Source organism: Chelonoidis abingdonii, chromosome 6 (genome assembly GCF_003597395.2).
Source record: "Chelonoidis abingdonii isolate Lonesome George chromosome 6, CheloAbing_2.0, whole genome shotgun sequence".
Classification (NCBI taxonomy): domain Eukaryota; kingdom Metazoa; phylum Chordata; order Testudines; family Testudinidae; genus Chelonoidis; species Chelonoidis abingdonii.
In genome coordinates, this window is record NC_133774.1 from 53,149,006 (window position 1) to 53,170,711 (window position 21,706).

Below are 21,706 nucleotides of genomic sequence, written 5' to 3' on the forward strand. Positions count from 1 at the left end.
GCAGATCAACACCGGCAAATTCTCATTCCCAGACTTTCTCCCAGAAATGTGTGTCTTGTACTGCCCAGCCCTCTCTTGGACAATACAAGCTGACATATTCTGTTAATAAAATGAAAGACTTTGTGCATATAATTTTTTATCATCTCAAGTGGAGTTTGCCAAACACTTCAATTTCAGCACACACTGGTTAAGATAAAACAAATTTATTAACTACACAAAGATAGATTTTAAGTGATTACAAGTAATGACACATAAAAGTTCAAATTGTTTCTTTGTTTCTGAGGGATTGTAGCTGCTGGGGGTAGAGAAAAAGGTAGGAATAACATGGGGCGTATATTTGCCATTCTTATATATTTTTTCCTTTTCTTTGAGAATCATCTCCAGTTGGGGTTCAGGAGATAGAAAGTCTGTGGGGATGGGAATCTCCAGCTGTTTCTTTGAGAAGATGTAATTTTTTTGCTTACACCTTCTTTCCAGTCAGAGTGACCACTTAACCAGGCAATGGTCCATTTGATTTTGTTGACACCTGGCCAAGGCATCAGTTTGCCTTTTGGCTATGAGGCACTGGTTTGTGGCTGCTTTTCTAAAGTTGGAACATGTCTCTAATGTCATACAGTAGAATTTTATAACTTTACATACAATGTTGCCACACATTTTATCAAGACAACCAATAATGCCCAGCAGCTTTTGAATTTTCAAATGATACTTCAGAAAACATACCTTATACAAAATGTATCATAGTCTTGTAAAAGAGGTGAACCCAGGGGTTCAGACTGTCACAGTAATATATATAAACTTGGTGCTTTTAAAACGCTAATTTAACAAAGCTGAAACAGTTATGAGCCAAATCACCAAAAAAGAGAATTTAAACGGGGGGAGGGAAATTAATAACAAATGCGAACTGTTCAAGAACCTTTTACTAAATGCCCCCAAAGCAAAAATCCTACACTCAAGAAAGATGACTTCAGTTTTTTTTAAACAGCCTCCATTGGGAGGGAAATGAGAGCATCTCTGTCTTTTTAATAATAAATGTAGAAAAGGGAAATTGGTAGCACCAAATAAAAATTAAGAGCTAGGAATTGTAGGAAATTGATAAGGACAGCAAAAAACCACAAGGAGATATTTATGACCAGCAGAGTTAAAGACAACAAACAGAAATTTCTTAAGTACGTTAGAAACAAAAGGAATTCTAACAATTGTATTGGTCCATTATTAGATGGAAATGGTGGAACTATCAATAATAATGCAGAAAAGGCAGAAGAGTTCAATAAATATTTGTCTGGATTTGGGCCAGATGTATTTAATAGGTTTTGGAACACTTTCTAGAAGAAATGACTCTTCAGTGTAGAAGACAAAGTGTAACACAATCCAAATGGAAAGAAATTGAAGCTAGATAAATTCAAACTACAAATAAGGTGTAAATATCTAGCACTGAGGGTAATTAACCATTGGAACAACTCATCAAGGAGTTATAGTGGATTATCTATCCCTGGAATGTATTTATTTATATTAAGATTCTAAAAGCTATGTTCTAGTTCAACCACAGCTATTGAACGTGAAGCAGGAATTAATTCAGGGAAGTCCTATTGACTGTGTTATGCAGAAGGTCAGAATAGATGATCACAATTGTCCCTTCTGGCCATAAACTCTATGAAAAACATGTGCTTCCTCTCCTCTTTAGTTACAATCCACCAAACTCATAGACTGCTATGGAAAAAATAGCTCCTTTACTACTGTGAGTGTGGGGAATGGCCATACTACTGGAAAAAGGCCTATGCCTGCCCAGTTTCCTGATAGCCTAATGAGCACAGATGAACTGCATCAGCTTGACCATCTGGTGGGATGTCCCGCCTGACTGGCTGAGGAAACTAGCAGGCTCACTCTTAAACCCAGCAGCAGCAGCAGTTCACTGGTTTAGATGTAAAATTATATCTATATGACCAACAGATAATCTAGTGAAAAATTACAAACTCTTAAATGTGATATTTGACAAGCTGAATTAACTTAAAACTATATCTGGAACATCCTGGGAAGTGGATAAGAAATCCATGGTAACGCTGTAACAGGGTGCTTATTTAGACCAATTATTGAGTATGAATGTTAGGTGTTTGGACTGAGAGCAAACAGAAAGCTGAGAAAACTAGACTACATCCAAGCACAGGCATTGCGTGTCACATGTGGTACCTTCGTTACTATGCTTCTGTGTGTACTACTAATAGTAACTGGTAAAATGCCTCTCAGAATGAGGCCCCTAGACTAACCTTTTGGGCCAAAGTACGAGGTAAGAGTGAAGATGACAATCTGAAGCAAATATATAATGATTTGGGGGAATTAAATGGCGGCCAGGAAGGACAAAAAAAATCAAAATTCTCAATGTAAATTGGGTACAGAAGGGGATAAAGGATCTTAATGAAAAGAGAGGACTGAAAAAGACCAAAATCTATAGCTCTGGGAAAATACTGTTATCACTGGAAACCATTCACTCTGAGATAGACATGGAATTGCATAGTGAAATAAATAAAAGGAGAAGACTGATAGATATTTATTTGCTATATCTTATACATTTTTGTGATAAATGGGAACACTACTGCCAAATATGGCTTCAAAGAGAAAAGAATAGAAAGAGTGGGAACCGTTTTCTGCATGCCTTCATTTGATCTCAAGAAAGCCATAAGGCCATAACTAACTTTGTATCCATCTTTAAGCTGAGCTAACAGGGATTATGCTAGCACTAAACTGGGTTTTAGATTTGTGGACAGCTTCTGTGTCCATCGTGTCTGTCTCCTTATCAGGGCTGCAGGCAAATTACAGTGGTAAGTCTTATAGCAATACTTTATTAAGAATATTATTTCAGCTAACAATTGAACTGATGCCATTGGATACAACCATAGTGATAGTATGGATCCTGGCGCACGTAGGGATAGCAGGAAATGAATTGGAGGAAAAACAGGTCAAAAGTGCTGTTAATCATGAATAAACTGACCTAGGAATCCCCTGAAGCAAATTAGAATTTAAACACCTAATTAAAAAATGAGCTAAGGAAGGAATGGCAAGAACTATGGGAAAATGAAACACTGAGGAAAAAATTCCGAGACGCATGCCTACTAGCTGACAATGCTGATATAATCCAAGGCACTGAAAGGAGGAATGAAGTGGCTTTATTTAGCATTCTAACACAGACTTGTGGATTAAATAGTAATTTATGCCTAACTAACATGCTCAAAGGTGGATTGTGTGTAACGTGTAAAGTCTAGGATTTGGGATTATAAAAGTGTACCATGAAAGGAGGTGTTTATATAGAAAACTCAGAGGCCTTGAAGTAACAAAATTTTCCTTGCAACATCTATCAAGAGTACAAGCAAAATGGGGCCCAGTAAAAAATCTCTTCTGCTGTTCTTTAAGAGTAGTGTGAAGGGTGCAAGACTCTAAGTCATGAACAAGACCAAGTACAGTGCATGGCAGTCATAGGCTCAGGCAGCAAGTCTGCTATGCCACAAAACTGAAGAAGATCACTGAATATTCAAACGATTTGTCATGACTGCAATAGCTCCTGTGTCTGCTTGTTCCTAGCCTTGCTCCTACCTTGTTCCCTTCCTGCTCCTGTCTCAGACTCCATGACACCTCTGCCTTGCCTAGTTCCAGTTAACCTGGTTCTGACCTTGATTCCTATTCTTGATTTCTGACCTCACTGTGACCTTTGAAATCTGGCTTCTGACCCTGAGCTCAAGCTCTGACCCTCAGCTGTGGCATCTGACTTTGTCACTGATCTTCGACTCCGATTCCTTGTGTTTGATGCCTGGTCTAACCAGTAGGCCTGATTATCCACATCCCAGCCCCTGACACAGACCAATTTTCTTTGAAAATTCTGCACTCTTTGGATTTCAATGAAACCAAATATTTTGGTTATATACAGTAAGACATACAGTGAAATATACACAAAGTGAAATCCCTGCGAAGAGGGATAAGTTAGGTTCTGCAGGAAAATCTGCCTTACAGAATGGTGTTTCTGATCAAGAGAATGCTTAAAGAATTAGGGACATGTCTAACTATCCTGCTGAATATAATGACTACCATTTCGACTAAATGGTGATCCTACAGCAATACAAATAATAATTAATAATACTCTGAAACAACATCCTGCCTACGCAGCAGAGGGTCATTTTGTTTTATTAAGTAAGGTGACATACATTGTTAACAGAAATGTGAATAAGCCTCTTTTTCCAAGGCAATCCACCAGTGATATTTTATTCCGCTCTTTATCAAAAACATCTGTCATGCTCTGTTTGACCCTTGCAGTTGGGTGAGATTGCCATTCGGAGCTGAGGTCAGAGGTTAGCCTTGTTCCAACTTAAAGCGCAAAAACCACAGCCAATTGAATTCTTTAAATTACTGCTGGCAATGATTGCTTGCTGCTGTGATTGACACGTGTCAGATGACTTTGTCAGTTGAGTAATCTGGACAAACAATTACTATCAGTGGTTTACAAAGTACAGGCACTTTATACATTAATGAAGAAAGCCATACAATGGAATCCTGTTCACAGAAACATAAAGAGAGAGGAAGGAAAGGAAAGATTCAACAAGACCATGTCAAGGGGCAGTACACAGGTAGAGTAAGAGCAAGACCCCTATGAAGACAATACCCACCAAAAAGGAAGATGCTCTGATAATGGAGCATACCTTTGTTTACATTCTAGCAGGAAAACAATCCCACTCCCTTCTCTTTGCCTTTATATAGTGACATTATGATATTTTTTGTCTTATTATCTAGCCCTTTCCTAATGGTTTATAACATTCTGTTAGCTTTATTGACTGCCATTGCACATTGAGTGGATGTTTCCAGAGAACTATCTGCAAAGACTTCAAGAGCTCTTTCTTAATAACAGCTAATTCAGAACCCATCATTTTGTATGTATAGTTGAGATTATGTTTTCCAATATACATTACTTTGCATTTATCAACATTTAATTTCATCTGCCATTTTGTTGACCAGTCACCCAGTTTTGTGAGATCCCTTTGTAATTCTTCATAGTCTGCTTTAGACTTAACTACCTTGAGTAAATTGGTATCATCTGCAAACTTTGCCACCTCACGGTACACCCCTTTTTCTAGATCATTTATAAATATGTTGAACAGCACTGGTCCCAGTAAAGACCCCTTGGGGGACACCACTATTTACCTCTCTCCATTCTGAAAACTGACCATTAATTCCTACCCTTTGTTGCTGTCTTTAAACCAGTTACTGATTCATAACCATGATTGTTCATTTTGTTTAAGACCCTTTAATGAGGGACCTTGTCAAAGGCTTTCTGAAAGTCCAGGTACACTATATCCACTAGATCACCCTACCTACATGTTTCTTGACCCTCTTAAAGAATTCTAATAGATTGGTGAGGAACAATTTCCCTTTACAAAAGTCGTGTTGACTCTTCCCCAACAAATCATGTTCATCTATGTGTCTGATAATTCTCTTCTTTACTATAGTTTTCAATCAATTTGCCTCATACTGAAGTTAGGCTTACCTAATTTATCCTGTAATTACCAGGATCACCTCTGGAGCCTTTTTTTAAAAAGTGGTGTCACATTAGCTAGCATCCAGTAATGTGGTACAGAAGCTGATTTAAACAATAGGTTACATACCACAGTTAGTAGTTCTGCAATTTCATATCTGAGTTTCTTCAGAACTCTTGGGTGAATACCATCTGGTCCTAGTGACTTATTACTGTTTAACTTATCAATTTGTTCCAAACTTCCTCTATCGACTCCCCAGTCTGGGATAATTCCTCAGATTTGTCACCCAAAAAGAATGGCGCAGTGTGAGCATCTCCCTCGCATTCTCTGTAGTAAAGCCCAATTCAAAGAATTCATTTAGCTTCTCTGCGATGGTCTTTCTGCCATAAGTGCTCCTTTACCACCTCGATAGCCCAGTGGCCCCACTGATTGTTAGGCAGGCTTTCTGCTTCTGATGTACTTTAAAAAAAAATCCTGTTAGTTTTTGTGTCTTTTGCTACTTAATCTTTAAATTCTTTTTTGGTCTGCCTAATAATACTTTTACACTTGACATGCCAGAGTTTATGCTCCTATCTATTTTACTCACTAGGATTTGACTTCCAATTTTTACAGGATGCCTTTTTGTCTCTAACAGCCTCATTTATTCTGTTGTTTAGCCACGGTAATATTTTTTTTTTGGTCATCTTACTGTTTGTTTGTTTTTAATTTGGGGGATACTTTTAGTTTGAGCCTCTATTATGGTGTTTTTAGACAGTTTCCATGCAGCTTGCAGGCATTTCACTCTTCTGACTGTTCCTTTTAATTTCCATTTAACTAGCTTCCTTTATCTTTGTGTATTTCCCTTTCTTGAAGTTAAATGTTACAGTGGCAGGCATCTTTGGTATTTTCCACTCTCACACACAGATGTTAAATTTAATTACATGTGGTCATTATTACTGAGCAGTTAAGCTATAGAACATATTGTGATTGGTTTGCAGATATAAACCACAACATGTTAGTAATGTCATAGTACTGCAAATAGTGACCTTCTTAATGGAGTGGTGGTATTATTTGTTGTGCATGCCACATCTCTGGAAAGGGCTTCAAGGTGACAAAATATGCAGTCAATCAATTGCTGCTGGAAAAAAAGCGTGGGACTTCTGTGTCACATCCTATTTATATAAAGAATTGATGGAATGTGAAAACAGCTATCAACATAGTGCGTCCTTGCCAGCAGAAATCATAAGAGATAGCTAAATATGATGGCCTGCCTAAAGTCATTACCATTACCTGTTACTGGTGGAATATCCTTTAGCCAGCACAGACAATAACCTGGTTATTCTTGAAGGACTAAAATTGTATTATTGTGTCTCCTTCTATTCTCTACACGTATAAGGCACATCAGTCCTCTAGTTTGATCAAATGCACCAAATGTATTTGTCCCTTGGCAAAATGACAACACGGTACACAGAAGTCAGAAGCATCCTCAGAACTCTCAGTCACCAGGTTAGGAGATGACTTCGGTGTGCTTTAAATGCTTGATTCAGTACCACTTGGAATCAGCAGAAATACTCCCATTGACTTCAGTGGGCTTTGGATCAGCCTTTTAGTTTCTAGGACAGGGCTCTGGGTGTGAGCCATCTGCCTGCACACCAGTGAAGAGAAGAGACACTGAAAATATCTGTAAAATGGGGATATTAATAGTGCCCTCACTCACAAGGCTATTATGAAAATAAATTCATTGCTTGTGAGTTATTTCGATACAACAATCTTGAGTTCCACAGAAAAGCCCACGAGGAAATTAATATTTTCATATTCAATGCAGAGTCTGGATGGTGTGCTGTAACTAAGGCATAGGGCCACATGCGGAATGTTGAGGACAGAAAGGAGTAGGGAAAACCCTACTGTATCATAAACTGCATATTTGATTATAATTTATTATAAAACATTCCACCACTGTCAAGGTTTTTTCCCCCCCACTATGAACTTTAGAGTACAAATGTGGGGACCTGCATGAACACTTCTAAGCTTAATTACTAGCTTAGATCTGGTAACACTGCCACCAGCCAGAAATTCAGTGTCTGGCGCACTCCCTGTCCCTCCCAAACTTTCCCCTTCCTGGGTTGCCTTGAGAGGCTTCAACAATTCCCTGGTGAACACAGATCCAAACCCCTTGGATCTTAAAACAAGGAAAAATCAATCAGGTTCTTAAAAAGAAAGCTTTTAATTAAAGAAAGAAAAGGATAAAATCATCTCTGTAAAATCAGGATGAAAAAAACTTTACGGCCTACTCAGATTCATATAGCCCAAGGAAACCCCCTCTAGCCTAGATTCAAAGTTACAGCAAACAGAGGTAAAAATCCTTCCAGCAAAAAGAAACATTTACAAGTGAGAAACAAACATAAGACTAACACGCCTTGCCTGGCTGATTACTTACAGTTTGAAACATGAGAGACTGATCCAGAAAGATTTGGAGAGCCTGGATGTACGTCTTTGGTCTCTTAGTCCCAATAGCGAACAACAAACAAAACAAAGAGCACAAACAAAGACTTCCCTCCACCAAGATTTGAAAATATCTTGTCCCCCTGTTGGTCCTCTGATCAGGTGTCAGCCAGGTTTACTTAGCTTCTTAACCCTTTACAGGTAAAAGAGACATTAACCTTTAACTATCTGTTTATGACAACCACTGACAAGATTTTCTTCCTTCCTACATGCATTAAGGACCAGTCCTGCAAAGCATACTCATGCAAATGAACTCTTTGACTTAGCTGGACGATTGAATAATTACTCATGTGAGTAACAGTTGAGGGATCAAACCAACAGGGAAAGTTCTGACACATGGGCATTTTCGTAATCAATATATATTTTTAATAGTTTAAATAATGTGCATTCTGTAACATTTTCTATAACACAGTTTCAGGGTAAGCAAAGATCATCAGAACCAGTTCCTTATGGCTGATCATGTCAAAATGATGCTCTTTAAATGTGGTCTTTTCCCAGTACTCTGTTTTTGGACAAATTTTTACCATTGGGCAACGAAGAAAATACTGAATCCTCTTTCAGCCAATATATCAGAGTTTCTCTCCTTCTAAGTGACAAAACCCTATTTTGTATCATGTGTGCACTCAGGAAGTAGAGGAGACAGCTAAGCCTTTTATTAGTTTTAAAATGTCCTTTGGTGCTGCCTAGTGTGCATCAGTATAGAATATTGGAAAGTTGGTATCAAACTATTTGATCTAGATACAGGACATAAGACAAATCTGCCTTCAAACCTGTAAAGAGATATGCAAGAATCATGCAAACTCAAAAACAAAACAAACAGGCATGGAAATATACCAAAAAGATTCAAATCCAATGAAATGGCAAATATGCAAGGTCACAATCATCATTAGAAATGAATGGAAAGGGAACTGAGGTACTTGACCATGATCTGATTAACCCCAGGGCTTCAGAGTGGTGCTCAGAAATGAAAGCATTGTTTTCATTGAACAGATATGAATGTTCTGAGGTATCTTGCTAATCTCTTTAAATCCCTGAAATAAAAAAGGATTAAGGAATGATTAAACAGAAGAAATATATCCTAGAGAACACTGAAAAGGGCAACTGAAGGATTGCACACTGGGAAGATTCATGGTCGATTATTGTTCTTCCACTCCTAACTTCATGTTTTCATACAACCTGCTCCATGGAACACCCTTCCAAGCCAGATTTGTCAGACCCCCATCCATTTAAACTCTTGGGGTGAAATCCTGTCCTCGTGTCAGTCAGTGGGTTTTTTGCCAGGCCTGGATTTCACTTTCCAACCTTCTCTGAGGCCCACAATCACAAACAAAACAAATCAAATCCACTCGGAAATATTATTCAAGTTATTTCCCACTTCTGAATCCCCTAGCACATACCATGTTCTCTGTCTGCCTTGTAGATTGCCAGCACTCTGATACTGTATCTGTATAGCTCTGAGCACTTTGATGAGACACAATTAGTAATAATAGCCTCTGTGTGAGTTCCTAAAAATATTTTGAGATTAATTAAACCTGCTTGGGCCTGATTCTCATTTACACCTAGGCTATGCCATACCACTTCTGCAGTGCATGGTGACCTTGACGTGGGTGCAATTTTCACTCACATTCACTTTAAGGCTCCTTTACACTGTCAGATCAGTGAAAATGCAAATGAGAATCAGGCTCCTTTTCTTGAAGCTGTGCATTTTAATGAGGCTATCAGGTGGGTAAGAAGTACAATTTTTACTGGACTGTTTAAAAATATCCTCATGTAGAAGTGAGAATTGTTATGTAAATACAGAAACCTTCTGAGGTGTCTTAATGAGGTTGGTATGAAGGATGTGATCTGTGAGCCATTTAAGTAATTGGGATTCATTTTATTCTAGTTTATCCACAGGACTATTTTTACAAAACTCAAGGTAACTCAGAAAATCACAGGATAAGAGAAATTTAAGCATCACTTACAAGCTTGCTTTATTTCTTGCAATTCCCCATGTACCTCCATGAATAAATAATCTCTGTAAATAAGTGTTTGGAGATCAAATGAGAGAGAGGTGAGGATGAGAAAAATTCCCACTTGTATCCTTTATAGGATAAAAGACTTATCAGATCACAGCTCACTAGTTACTTCAGATTTATATAATTATTTATACAGTGCACCTAAGTGTGCTAGGCATTTATAGCCCTTGATCTTTGCAGAGAATATGGCTATCTTGTGGAGTTATTTTCTATATGTCTGTACTTTCACTGCTCATGAACATATGGTGGATTGAAGTCTATCAAAAGTTTCCTGTGCATGTATCACTAAAAGTAATGACAGAAGCCCCAGCCCTTGGATCTGGCTCAGCTGTGCTTGGCTCAGTACCAGGGCTGCCTCTAGCTTTTTCTCCCCAGGTGCAAAAATGCCAAGCGGCGAAGTGAAAGAAAAAAAAAAAGATAAATCCACGATTGGCGGCACTTCGGCAGCAGCTCCACCACGCCGCTTCATTCTTTGATGGCAGTTCGGTGGTGGGTGCTTCACTCTGAGAGGGATTGAGGGACCCACCACCGAATTGCTGCCAAACACCCGGACATGCCACCCCTTCCCACTGGGAGCCCCAAGCACCTGCTTCCTTAGCCTGGAGCCAGCCCTGCTTAGTACATGTGAAAATAGGGAGATTCAGGCTATCTATGATTTCCTTTGATCCCTGTTTCAGTTAGAACAGCCGCAAGGGACTCACCAGCTTGGCAGTTAAGTCAGATTTAAGATTGCTTTATACCACCAGTGCAGTGCAAGGCAGCCCTAATGGGGCCAAGGATCCAGCCAGGAGATTTGGGAGATTTATTTGGCAGTGTTTAAATAAAACCATGAAGGATGTTTGTGGATTTTATCAGATGAATCTCTGTCCTTGTCAAAAAAAACTTTTCTGACTATTTGTAAATGATTTTGGGAGAGGTGATTTTAACTCAATTGCTTTTGGCATCCTGTTGTGTTTTGAACTCAGCATTACGGACCCACTGTGCAGGCCCTTACAGTACTTATTTGGGTAATTGTCATTGCCCTGAGCAGTCCCATTGATTTCTGTGGGAATATTTATCCGAGTAAGGGATTGCAGGGTCAGGCTTTAACATTTTTTTCCAAAATACAGGCACCTGTTTTTGGTGTGTTGTAAGGTACCTGTCCTATATTGTGTATCCTTCATCCATCACAAGAGACTATACAGCTCCATTCATGCAGTGTTACATAAATGATAATAATATTTAATAACATTTAAAACAGAATCTAAACCTCCTTGATCTTTCAATCTCATTTTCAGTTACACATTATTTGCAATGTTTTGTCTGCTATGTCTAACTTTGACATTATAACCTTCCCATGTGTCATGAACAGATATCTGCATGTAACTATATTACTGCTGTGAAGAAAGCTAAAAGCCTCAAAACAGTTAATATGCATATGAGAGAGCGGGCTGGGTTTAGAATGTTGGGCTCAATATTGCACTGAACAGATCCAATGATTTTTCAAGTCTATCAAAGGTTTATGTACAGAAATAGAGTAAATGCTACCAATCCTTCCTCTGGGCACTACTGCAATACACATAAATAATAATTAATAATTGCCTTTTTTATTGAATTACTGTGTGTTCCAGTTGTGAGAGTGAGTGTTTATTTGGCATGTTCAGCATATTTGTTCAAATAGCCATCAAGTATGGTTTCATATAGGGTTATTTTGCCTTCTAGAAGCCTTAACATAGAAGAAGAATGACTAGTACATTTTCTCATCTCCTGGCTGGCCGCAGAACTGCTGTGCTCTTTGCAACAGTTAGCACAGGGGCCTTAACCACTGGATACCTATTGAATCATCAGAATGTGAGAGCAGGATCTCATGAAAGACGAAAACTCTTTCCTCCGAGGTAAGTCATTTGGGTTAAACCTTCCACTGAGCACCCAGTCCAAGTAGCTGCTGAAGCTCACTGGGGGACCAAGAGAGAAGGAATTGTCCCCCAGCAAACTGCAGAGCAGCTGTAGAAGTCATCATAGCCCAAATGTGGCACCTATGCATGTGGGAAGGTAAGAGCTGAGAATGGGAAGAAGATCCTTCTAAGGTCAAAATCTGAGAACAGGATCTCTCTCTAGTTACCCTGGTTTTAGATAGATTCAAAATAGCATGAACAATAGCCTTCAAAACCAGGAAGTGCAGACATGGATGAAAATGTAAAAAACCAAAACAAAACCACACACACAAAGATTGTCAAACCTCAAATAAAGTTCAGTTTTGGTTCACATTTCAGGCAAAGGTTCAGGGTGGTTCTCATTAACTTATCAGTCATCTAATTCCTAGGAGCCAACTATCAGTGTAGACTCTACTGAAGGGAAGTTTTTTATATTTTTATGTACAAATGATAAGGTGTTGGCCATGGTAAACACATGGAAGAGACACAACTGCTCTGCCTGAAATATTCCCACAGCAGCTATAAACTGAAGGATGGAGCACAGAAGCGAAATACAGCTCTGATAGGACTAGGTTGACTTCACTGGACTTGTACTAGCTTGACTTTTGCCCTGTTTTTGAAAAATGACAATATGGGCCAGTTTCTGATCCCCTTATTCACAGTGAATAATACCATATTCCACAAATAGGCCTCACTGAGATTGCTGAGATTCCTGTTAGATCCAGGTGCTACTAAACCAGGGTAAAGATATCACAATCTGACCCCTTTAAAAGCATTACCAACGCTTTATCAAAGGACTTAGCAAAATCTTCACAGAGCCGTAACTAGGGCATTTTTGCACCCAGGGTGAGTAAGCATATTTGCACCCACTAACTTTTTTTCCACGTCATTTTTCTGCCCCATTTTCCCACCCCCATGGCTTTGTGCCCTGGGCAGCCACCCAGCTCACTGTGCCCAGGTTACGGCACTGTCACTTCACATGCTACGAGCTGAAGATTTCTTTACTGATGGATTATAATACTCTACAGCTTTCTTTAAATAATAAGATAATTAAAACAACTCAGAACTATTATAATGGGGCTAGATTTTCTGCAGGTATAAATCAGAATAGCTCCGCAGATGTCCACAGAGTGACACTGATTTACACTAGCTGGGGATCTGGTCCACTAACTTTACTTGTACCTCAAGTTTTATCAAAAGCACAACCAAATGAATTCTGAACATTGTTCATGTTGCTCCTATCTGTGCTAGTGCTTCCCACTTCCATTGTAAATATCTTTATGTACTGCTAATGTAACTGGCAGCCAGTGCAGACTGTGGGGGGGTGTTGATAAGAGCTTATATGCTTTTGTTTCCTTTCTAAATTTTAATGCCATTCATGTACCAAGCACCAGGCGTGCTTTTAAACTCTCTGCTATTTACCTCAAGCTTCCTGATATACTGCAGAGAATAATATCCATCAATTCATGGTAGTATGACACAACTTTAGTTTAAGAGAGGGAAACAAGCAGACCAAGTAAGAACTGTTTCTGTCCCCTCTCCTTCTGATATGTTTGTAACCTGGCAAAAAGAACCAAGAATTACTGTTTGTTACCATATTAAATGCATTTGTCTTTTTCACCCCTCAGTGCAGACTATCCAGATCTCCGCAAACATAACAACTGCATGGCTGAATGTCTCTCGCCAGCAATATATGCTAAACTAAGGGATAAGATGACTCCAAATGGGTATACTCTGGACCAGTGTATCCAAACTGGTGTTGACAATCCTGGCCATCCTTTCATTAAAACTGTGGGCATGGTCGCTGGTGATGAAGAGTCTTATGAGGTGAAACATTTTTATTACACTGTAATGTTTAGTTTGTACATTATACTTCATGAGAGCTTGTTAGGACAGCACAGATCTTTCATGAGAAGTTCACTGTTAAGGTAAATATCACACCAGAGTGTGTATAAACCACAAACCATATGGGTAATACTGGTGTTTTCTCAACAGGAGGTACAATGAACAGGAAACATCATTAAAAAAGCCATCTATAATGTTATCAAGGGTAATGAAGTGTGGGCTCACAGGAACAATATTTTATTTGCTTGCAATAGCTACACTCCCTCCTGCTGTTAAATTCAGTTTGTGGCAAGACTGTAGAAACATGTCACCAAACTGAAATGATGTAGAAATTATATTGTAAAAAAACAAACATGGTAGAAGTGAGAAGAAATTTTCTTCTGAAATATGTGGGATGCTTGGCAGCTAGACACTAGGGCTTTAGGGGCATGACAAATACCAAAGATAGAAACATAGGATTAGGCTATTTTAATTCTGAAATAAGAAGTCTGAGACCTGGAAAAAACTGGCTGATTGTTATAACACCTTTCCAGATATTTAACACTACAGTCAATGGTTTCTTGCCTATATTATACTGGAATTTTCATTATTCGCTCTCTTAATAGTAACAGCCAACATCCCAACTACTGGGCTGCTAAGGATGGGGTTATGATGCACGTGACTCTGTTTCATTGGGCTTGGAGCTGTGATTGAGCCTTCTCTGTGAAAAGTGAACATATCATCTTCAGTGCTCAGTCATCAGGATGCATACACATCATCCCAAACATTATACAAAAATCACTTCATTCCATGCAGCCAAACTGAAAAATACAACAGAGCTCTAATTCTCTACTCAGAGGAGGTAGGGTGGGGCAGGAGAAAATAATTGCAGCTAAAGTTAACCACCTTAGATCTCTATGCTCAGGTAACAGAATTCTCAGGGGAAGGTGGGAGCCAAGTCTATTGACCATTATTTCTCCCCTCTTTTCCCAACATTCCTATACTAGCCCCCCTCTAACTCCTTCCCCCTTCCTCCCCCATTAAACTGCTGATTTCATTCACCTATTGTTTTGATATAAGGTAAATATTCTATCAAAGAACTACAAGTTAGAGAGGATATTGGAGTCTAATGGATAGGGCCCTGGATGGGACTGGGTCTCAGGACACCTGGGTTCTATTCCTAGATCTGCCACAAACCTGCTGTGAAAAATCACTTTGTGCCTCAGTTTCACCATCCACCCTTCGTCTGACTTTACTTAAGTTGTAAACTCTTTGAAGCAGGGATTATCTTTTACACAGATATACTATGTTGCTTCAGACTCCAGTCTTCACTGGAACCACTAGATGCTATTGTAATACAAACAAATAATAGTAAGTGAGAGCCTGATTACACTAGTTTTAGACTAGCAGAATTCTGCTGACTTCAGGAGAGTTCTGATTTATTCTAGTTTAATAGAAAGGAGAATCAGGCCCCATGTATCCTCTGATGATCTTTGGAGGGCTCCTTTGCTCCAAAACCTCAAGCTGGCTAACAGAGTAGTTAGAATCAAGAAGAAACATAAGTATACAATTATGAGATGTTATATGAGAGTGTAACACACATCCCTAGAAGGATCAGCATCACTGGGGACTCTGAATCACAAAGCATGAGCATCCCTCGGCTGAGCTAAAAGACCCTTTCTTGTCAGCACATCAGCTGTAGCAGACTCATCAACCTCTCTGTGGTCCAACCCCTGCAGTGGGACAGAGATCCATGCTGTGTGACCATGGATTACAAGAGATAAGGAAAATGGTATAAAAAATATTCAATGCTGGATTAATACATCTTTAACTCCACAGGTATTTGCTGAGATTTTTGACCCAGTTATTAAAGTGAGACACAATGGCTATGATCCATATGTAATGAAGCATCACACCGACCTGGATGCATCCAAGGTAGGATCAAATTTTGAATCCTTAATCCTTCAGCTTCCTATCATGACATTATATTGTATTTCATAGTTTAAAAAATGTTCCCATCTCCAAAGAAAATAAGCTCAGGGATAACAGAACTGTGATGTCACAATGGCTGAACTTATTAATTCTTTATTCCCCCTTCCCAAGCAACTTTTTATGTACAATGTGGCACATCTAGAAAAGAACGAGACTGGTTAAGTGATGTCTGATTCTATCCCCTGTCCTTCTTATGCAAGGCCCTGTGTCCTAGATGGCATATTAGGTTTAAATTATGTGATCCTCCCCTTCCTTAATGTCCAAGCAGAACAGTATCCCTTGTATTATTTATTTAAATCTTAAATCCAATTTATTTTTAGGCTGATCCCAAATTTTATAATTTCAATGTGCTAAAGATTTTAGTACTGGCTAGAGTAAATGAATTTTAGAAACTGGAGGTATGGTGGCTAGGTAGGAGACAGTTATGGCTTTTGGCACCCAAAGAGTCATGGGAAGTGGTTTTATTTGCTTTGGTAAATAGGAGTCAGTTTTGAGGATTTTGGTCAGGAGTTGGTATGTATTCCTCTCCCCGCCACACACACTTTGAGCATGGGCAGAGGTGACTTTAAATGTCTTCCTGGAACTGTTTTCCTGATACTGTTGTTATTGCTCCTTCAAAGACCTGTTGAGCTGAACTCTGATGTTTTTTCTACTGTTCCACCAATCATTTTGGGACCTCTTCCATTTTTCTCTGTGCATACAGTGTTCAGTGCCACCCTGAGAACACATGTAAGCAGGTAGCATTCCCCCCTGTTCCTAACAGAAGGCTGCATGGTGCTGAGCACCTCTATTTGGTTCTATGTAGGTTTTTATACTACACTTACCACTGTAGTGTCTGACTGCCACTTTGACCCCAATCTAGCAAAGCACTCTGGGACTATTCTTACTTAAGTTAAGCATGTACTTAAATGTTTTGCTGGATCAGGATCAGAGGTGCTGTGCACTTTGCAGGATGGAGCCCAGAGCGCATGCACACACTGTATATGATCTAAATGTATCCACTTCCCTGGGATTTCCTTTATTGTTGTCTTAATTAACAACAAATATAAGCATCATCTTGGGTGTGGCTGTTTCTAAGCAACTTCTGCCCTTGTCCCTAGTTCTCTGTCTTTCAGGGAGCTATTGAAACAATGTGATATGTCTGGGTTGGAGTTAAGAGGGCCAACCTGGTCTGTTTGCCACAGTGAGTCAGCAAAATCACTGGGATCTCCATGCATAGTACTAGAACCTGACACCCTGATGCACCTGTCTGTTGCATTTCTGAGTACCCAAAATTAGTTGTAATAATTTGGCTGAAGAGAACATATAAAGGGATATTCTTTACATAGAAAGGCAAATTTTAAAATTACTCTATGTAAAATGGGGCACGATGTGTAGATTTTCATTTCTTTTGTTAGATTACCCAAGGTCAGTTTGATGAGCGCTATGTCCTATCATCACGTGTACGTACTGGTCGCAGTATTCGGGGTCTCAGCCTTCCCCCTGCCTGCTCCAGGGCAGAGAGAAGAGAAGTAGAAAATGTTGTGGTCACTGCTTTGGCTGGGCTGAAAGGGGACCTTGCTGGAAAGTATTATAGCCTGACCAATATGTCTGAGAAGGATCAACAGCAGCTTATTGATGTAAGTACAGACTCCAGTCTGGAGACTTAGAAGATTTTCATTAATGTATATCATTTAATCACATTTATTTTTATTCCTGTCTTTCTCTCTCATGCATACTTTCCTGCTTATGTAATGAAGATACTTAATTATAACAGTATTCCTGTAGTTAATGGTCAGTGTGAATTTCTATTATAAATCCCAATTGTTTGGGCTAAAATATTGGCTTGGGCTAAAACTTTACACACATGGATTGTATTCCAGGAGTGAATTTTTGCACCAAATTAAAATTATATAAATATGGCTACAGTTACCACCTTGGTCAATTAGTAGCTGAAATCTGGGACCTTGTGGGTCAGTTTCCGGTTTCGGGCAGAAATCAGTCACACAGAATCAGTATTTTTTTAGTGCGATTTGTTTAGTTACAAAATGTCTACTCGTCCTGTTTTCCTTAACTGTGATAGGAACAAACACCATGCAGGCAACATAAGCCCCAATCCTGCAATCACTAAAACATGTGATTTAAGGATTTGTATGGAGGAAGCATAACGATTTTGGTAATGGATTTTTGTCATATCGACACATTTGCTGTATTCAGATGATTTCAGATATAAACGTTTGCAAGTGCATTACTGGCATAACAGACAATAAAAATGTATCGGGTAAACTATCTTAATATTTTGAAGTCCTTAAATATGCATTTTTGCAAACCCCCAACAATGATTATATCCTATCAGCATTTAAAGAACATTAGTCCATAAAATAATAACCAAAATTATATTAAAGTACTTTAATATAACTACCATTAATGCTGCTACTTGGTATCACATTCAGATTCAGCCCAAATGAACTGTTAAATCAGCACAAAACCAAAAGCATGAGTTAAGAGTTTATTTCATGGAACCAAAGAAATATACGGCTGGAAGGGACCTCAAGAGGTTACCTAGTCTATCTCCCTGTGCTGTGGTAGGGTTAAGTATCCCTAGACCATCCCTGAAAAGTGTTTGTCTAACCATTCTTACAAACTTCCAATAACAGGGATTCAGCCTCCTCAGGTAACCTGTTCCAGTGTTCAACTACATAGTTAGAAAATTTTTGCTACTATCCACCTAAATTTCCCTTGCTGCAAGCTAAACTGATTTCTTCTGTTCAGCAGCTCCCTGGGGAAGGATCAGTTCTTCTGCTAACTTAAGCAGAGAAGGGAATGGTGGTAGAGAAAAGCATTTCATCCATAACTGATTCATGCTAGTTCCATCTGTCTGCTGGTACCTACAGGAGAAACTGGTACTGGGTACAGGTTGCACTAGGAGAGAGAAGGGGAAACACAACAGAAGCAGAAGTGTAGAGTTCTTCTAGTCTAATGGAAACGCAGTTTCATCATTTATGTAATGTGTATGATCAAGAAATGACTGTACTAAGGCCATGAATATACTAAGGCCTTGCTTCTGCAATGTAAGATAAACGGACCCCACACCTTCTTGGGTTCACTTTTAGTTCGATGGGGCTCCATGCTAGCACCAGCAGGGGTCCAACAGGTGCAGGGGCCTAAAATCCAAAATGGTGAAAAGAGTAAAGCTTACTATCATGTCTACATCGTCTTATTTATACTGGACATCCTTCCTCCTCACCCTGCATCAGACCCTAGATAAGTCATTTAATATTAAAAATTGACACGATGGTCACTGAGGCAATGAGAGCTAAATACATCCCCTTGTTCATAACCTTCCAGCGCAAATGCGAAAAATCAAATACTTATTTGCTTAAGTGGGGGGAGGGAAACAGGTCAATGAGAAGAATCAGTTGAATGAGATTAGGTCTTTCGGCATGATACATCACAAACTGTGCTGCCTAGTGCTACAGGTGTTCAAGCAGAAATAGAATCTTCCTTTGAGAAAAAGAATGAATTGGTGGTACCAAAAGGTACCAAACCATATGCTATTTTCATTTCCCCCATGATATCCTACTCAAATGAACTTATGAAAACAATACGCTCGAGATATCTTATTTGCAGGGTTGGCACTAGACATTTTGCCATCCTTAGGCCCCCACTCTGAAAACTCTCTGTACATAATGGTTTGCAGTAATGTACATTGCTGGTCAGGCCTCAGCTGGAGTACTGTATGCAATTTTGGTCACCAATGTATAGAAAGGCTGTGGAGAAACTGGGAAGGATCCAGAGGCGAGCGACAAAGATGATCAAAGGCTGAAGGAACTGGGTATGGTTAGAGGACATGACAGCGGTCTTCAGATACTTGAATGGCTGCCATAAAAAAGATGGAGAAAATTGTTCTCTCTTGCCACAGAGGGCAGGACAAACAGCAATGGGTTCAAACTCCAGCATAGCAGATTGAGATTAAATCTCAGGAAAAACTTCCTAACTGTAAAAACTGTAGGACAATGGAACAGACTGCCTAGGAAGATTATGGAAGCTCCTGCCTCCTTCCAGGTTTTCAAAAGGAGGCTGGATAGTCATGTGTCTTGGATGGTTTAGACCATCATTTCTCAAATGTGGCTATCAGCAGATTTTTTTATGGCCATGGCAGCCACCAAAGCATGGGGGGGGGGCAAAGCATCTGTACCTCCTTGCAGAGACCAGCCATTGCTTCTGAATAGCTGTTATCAAGGGCAGCAAGATGCACCACCTTGGTGTTTGCTCTGGTGGCACCAGCAGTGATCATTGCCCTGCACCGCATAGCCTCCTTGGGGACTCTGGACAGCGCCTCTGGAGACACATGGAGCTGCTATGCATGGTGCCAGAACTGGCTCATCAGTGGAGGTGGCTGTGTTTGGTTGCTGGGGTGCTCCCCTGCTCCCACCCAGCTGAAGCATGGGGAACTTGGAACTCACAGGTACCTGGTAAGTTCCTAACACACCGTCCCCAAGGTGGGCTCTTGGTGAAGGGCTGCGGAGGGCAAAGACAGAGAGAGAGAGGGTTTTGTCAGAGCGGCCATCAACAAGAGTTGGTGGCTGCACTCAGAGAACACCAAAAAAAAAATTGTTTAGACACATCAAATCCTCCATCTTGGCAAGGGGGTACACTAGATGATCCTTGCAGTCCTATGATTTTAACTCCCTGTGGGATGTCTTGCCTATTTTTTGTGCTGGTACCCACCCTGCATTCTCAGGAGACTGACCTCACATTAAGTAGTATGGGCCATTGTCTGGCTACCTGGAAAAGGTGTGTGCTTTTTTAAGGCCTAGACAGCCATGGAGTGACTTTCTATTGCAGACTAGATCAGCGTGGAGATGCTGACCCATGTCCCCCCCACCAGGGGACTGGAAGAGAGGGGGGGAAATATAGGTCCATTCTAGTGCAGGAAAAGCCCTCTTTTACCTGGACCAGGTGGAGCAGCACCCACCCTCCCACCCTGGAAGGGGTGAAATGCCAAGTTTTGTCAGGATCTGCTATGGGCATTGTGCTAATTGCTCCTTCTTGTGGGGCTGGGAAGGAAATTTTCCCTCACTGCCACATTGGCCAAGATGAAGTGTGGGGGGCTTTCACCTTCCCCACAGTGGGTTTGGGGGTGCTTAGTTGGGTGAAGATGAAACTGGACTTAGGCTATGATGTCGCAACACATCATGTAAACATGGGGCAGGTACTCTGTAAGGAAGGAATACAGTGATCAGATAAAATGGACTGATAAGGAGTTAACAGAGGTATTCTTTAAAGTAGCAAAAACAGGGGGGTTTCAGGACTCCTATGACTAGTACAGCTGGGAGCCAACTCCTCACCCCTTTATAGCCACCTTAACCCTCATTTGGCAAGGTCCCAGCAGCAGGTTGGCTGGGGATCAGGATGGGTAAAGGGGAGGGCTGACAGAAGCCCCCGGATATATGTTGAAATGCTTATGAAAATACCCGCAATGTGCACTTTTATCTGCCAGGTACTCCCAGACATTTAAGAATAATGTCATGGCCTAATTAAACCACATCCAGTGTTTCCTGTCCTTCTTCCAGCATAGCCGGACAACTCTCCTTTATCACACCTAGCCAAAAATTAGCAGCACTGAGAACTGGTCGCCACCAAGCCTCTGTCTCCAGAAACACTTCTGAGTAAAATGCTTTCTACCTGTAGTCAAGGAACTTCAGCTTTATGTGACTTATTTTTATACCAATGACTTTCTTGGCAGTGTTAAATGTTCAGAACAGCATTACTTCCCTGAATTCAGTTGCCTCTCTCTCTCTCTCTCCCTCCCTCCCTCTCTTTCTCTCTCTCACACACATTTTGGCTTTCAGGACCATTTCCTCTTTGATAAGCCAGTGTCCCCTTTGCTAACATGTGCTGGGATGGCACGTGACTGGCCTGATGCCAGAGGAATCTGGTATGGCATGTGAAGTGTGGAAGTTTGTATCATGTGCAAGTGATTTTA

The 21,706-nt window shown here is 40.1% G+C and overlaps 1 protein-coding gene across 2 annotated transcripts in view; it reads left to right on the forward strand.

Annotated features, from left to right (window-relative positions):
- CKMT2 (creatine kinase, mitochondrial 2) overlaps positions 1-21,706 on the forward strand; it is a 34,521-nt gene that overhangs the window by 5,099 nt on the left and 7,716 nt on the right. For both annotated transcript variants that reach the window (XM_032793952.2, XM_032793959.2), the window contains exons 2-6: positions 11,711-11,883; positions 13,551-13,749; positions 15,586-15,681; positions 17,136-17,357; positions 21,573-21,658. In XM_032793952.2, the coding sequence (XP_032649843.1) occupies positions 11,732-11,883; positions 13,551-13,749; positions 15,586-15,681; positions 17,136-17,357; positions 21,573-21,658 (755 nt within the window). In that variant the 5' untranslated portion in view covers positions 11,711-11,731. The remainder of the gene's footprint in view (positions 1-11,710; positions 11,884-13,550; positions 13,750-15,585; positions 15,682-17,135; positions 17,358-21,572; positions 21,659-21,706) is intronic.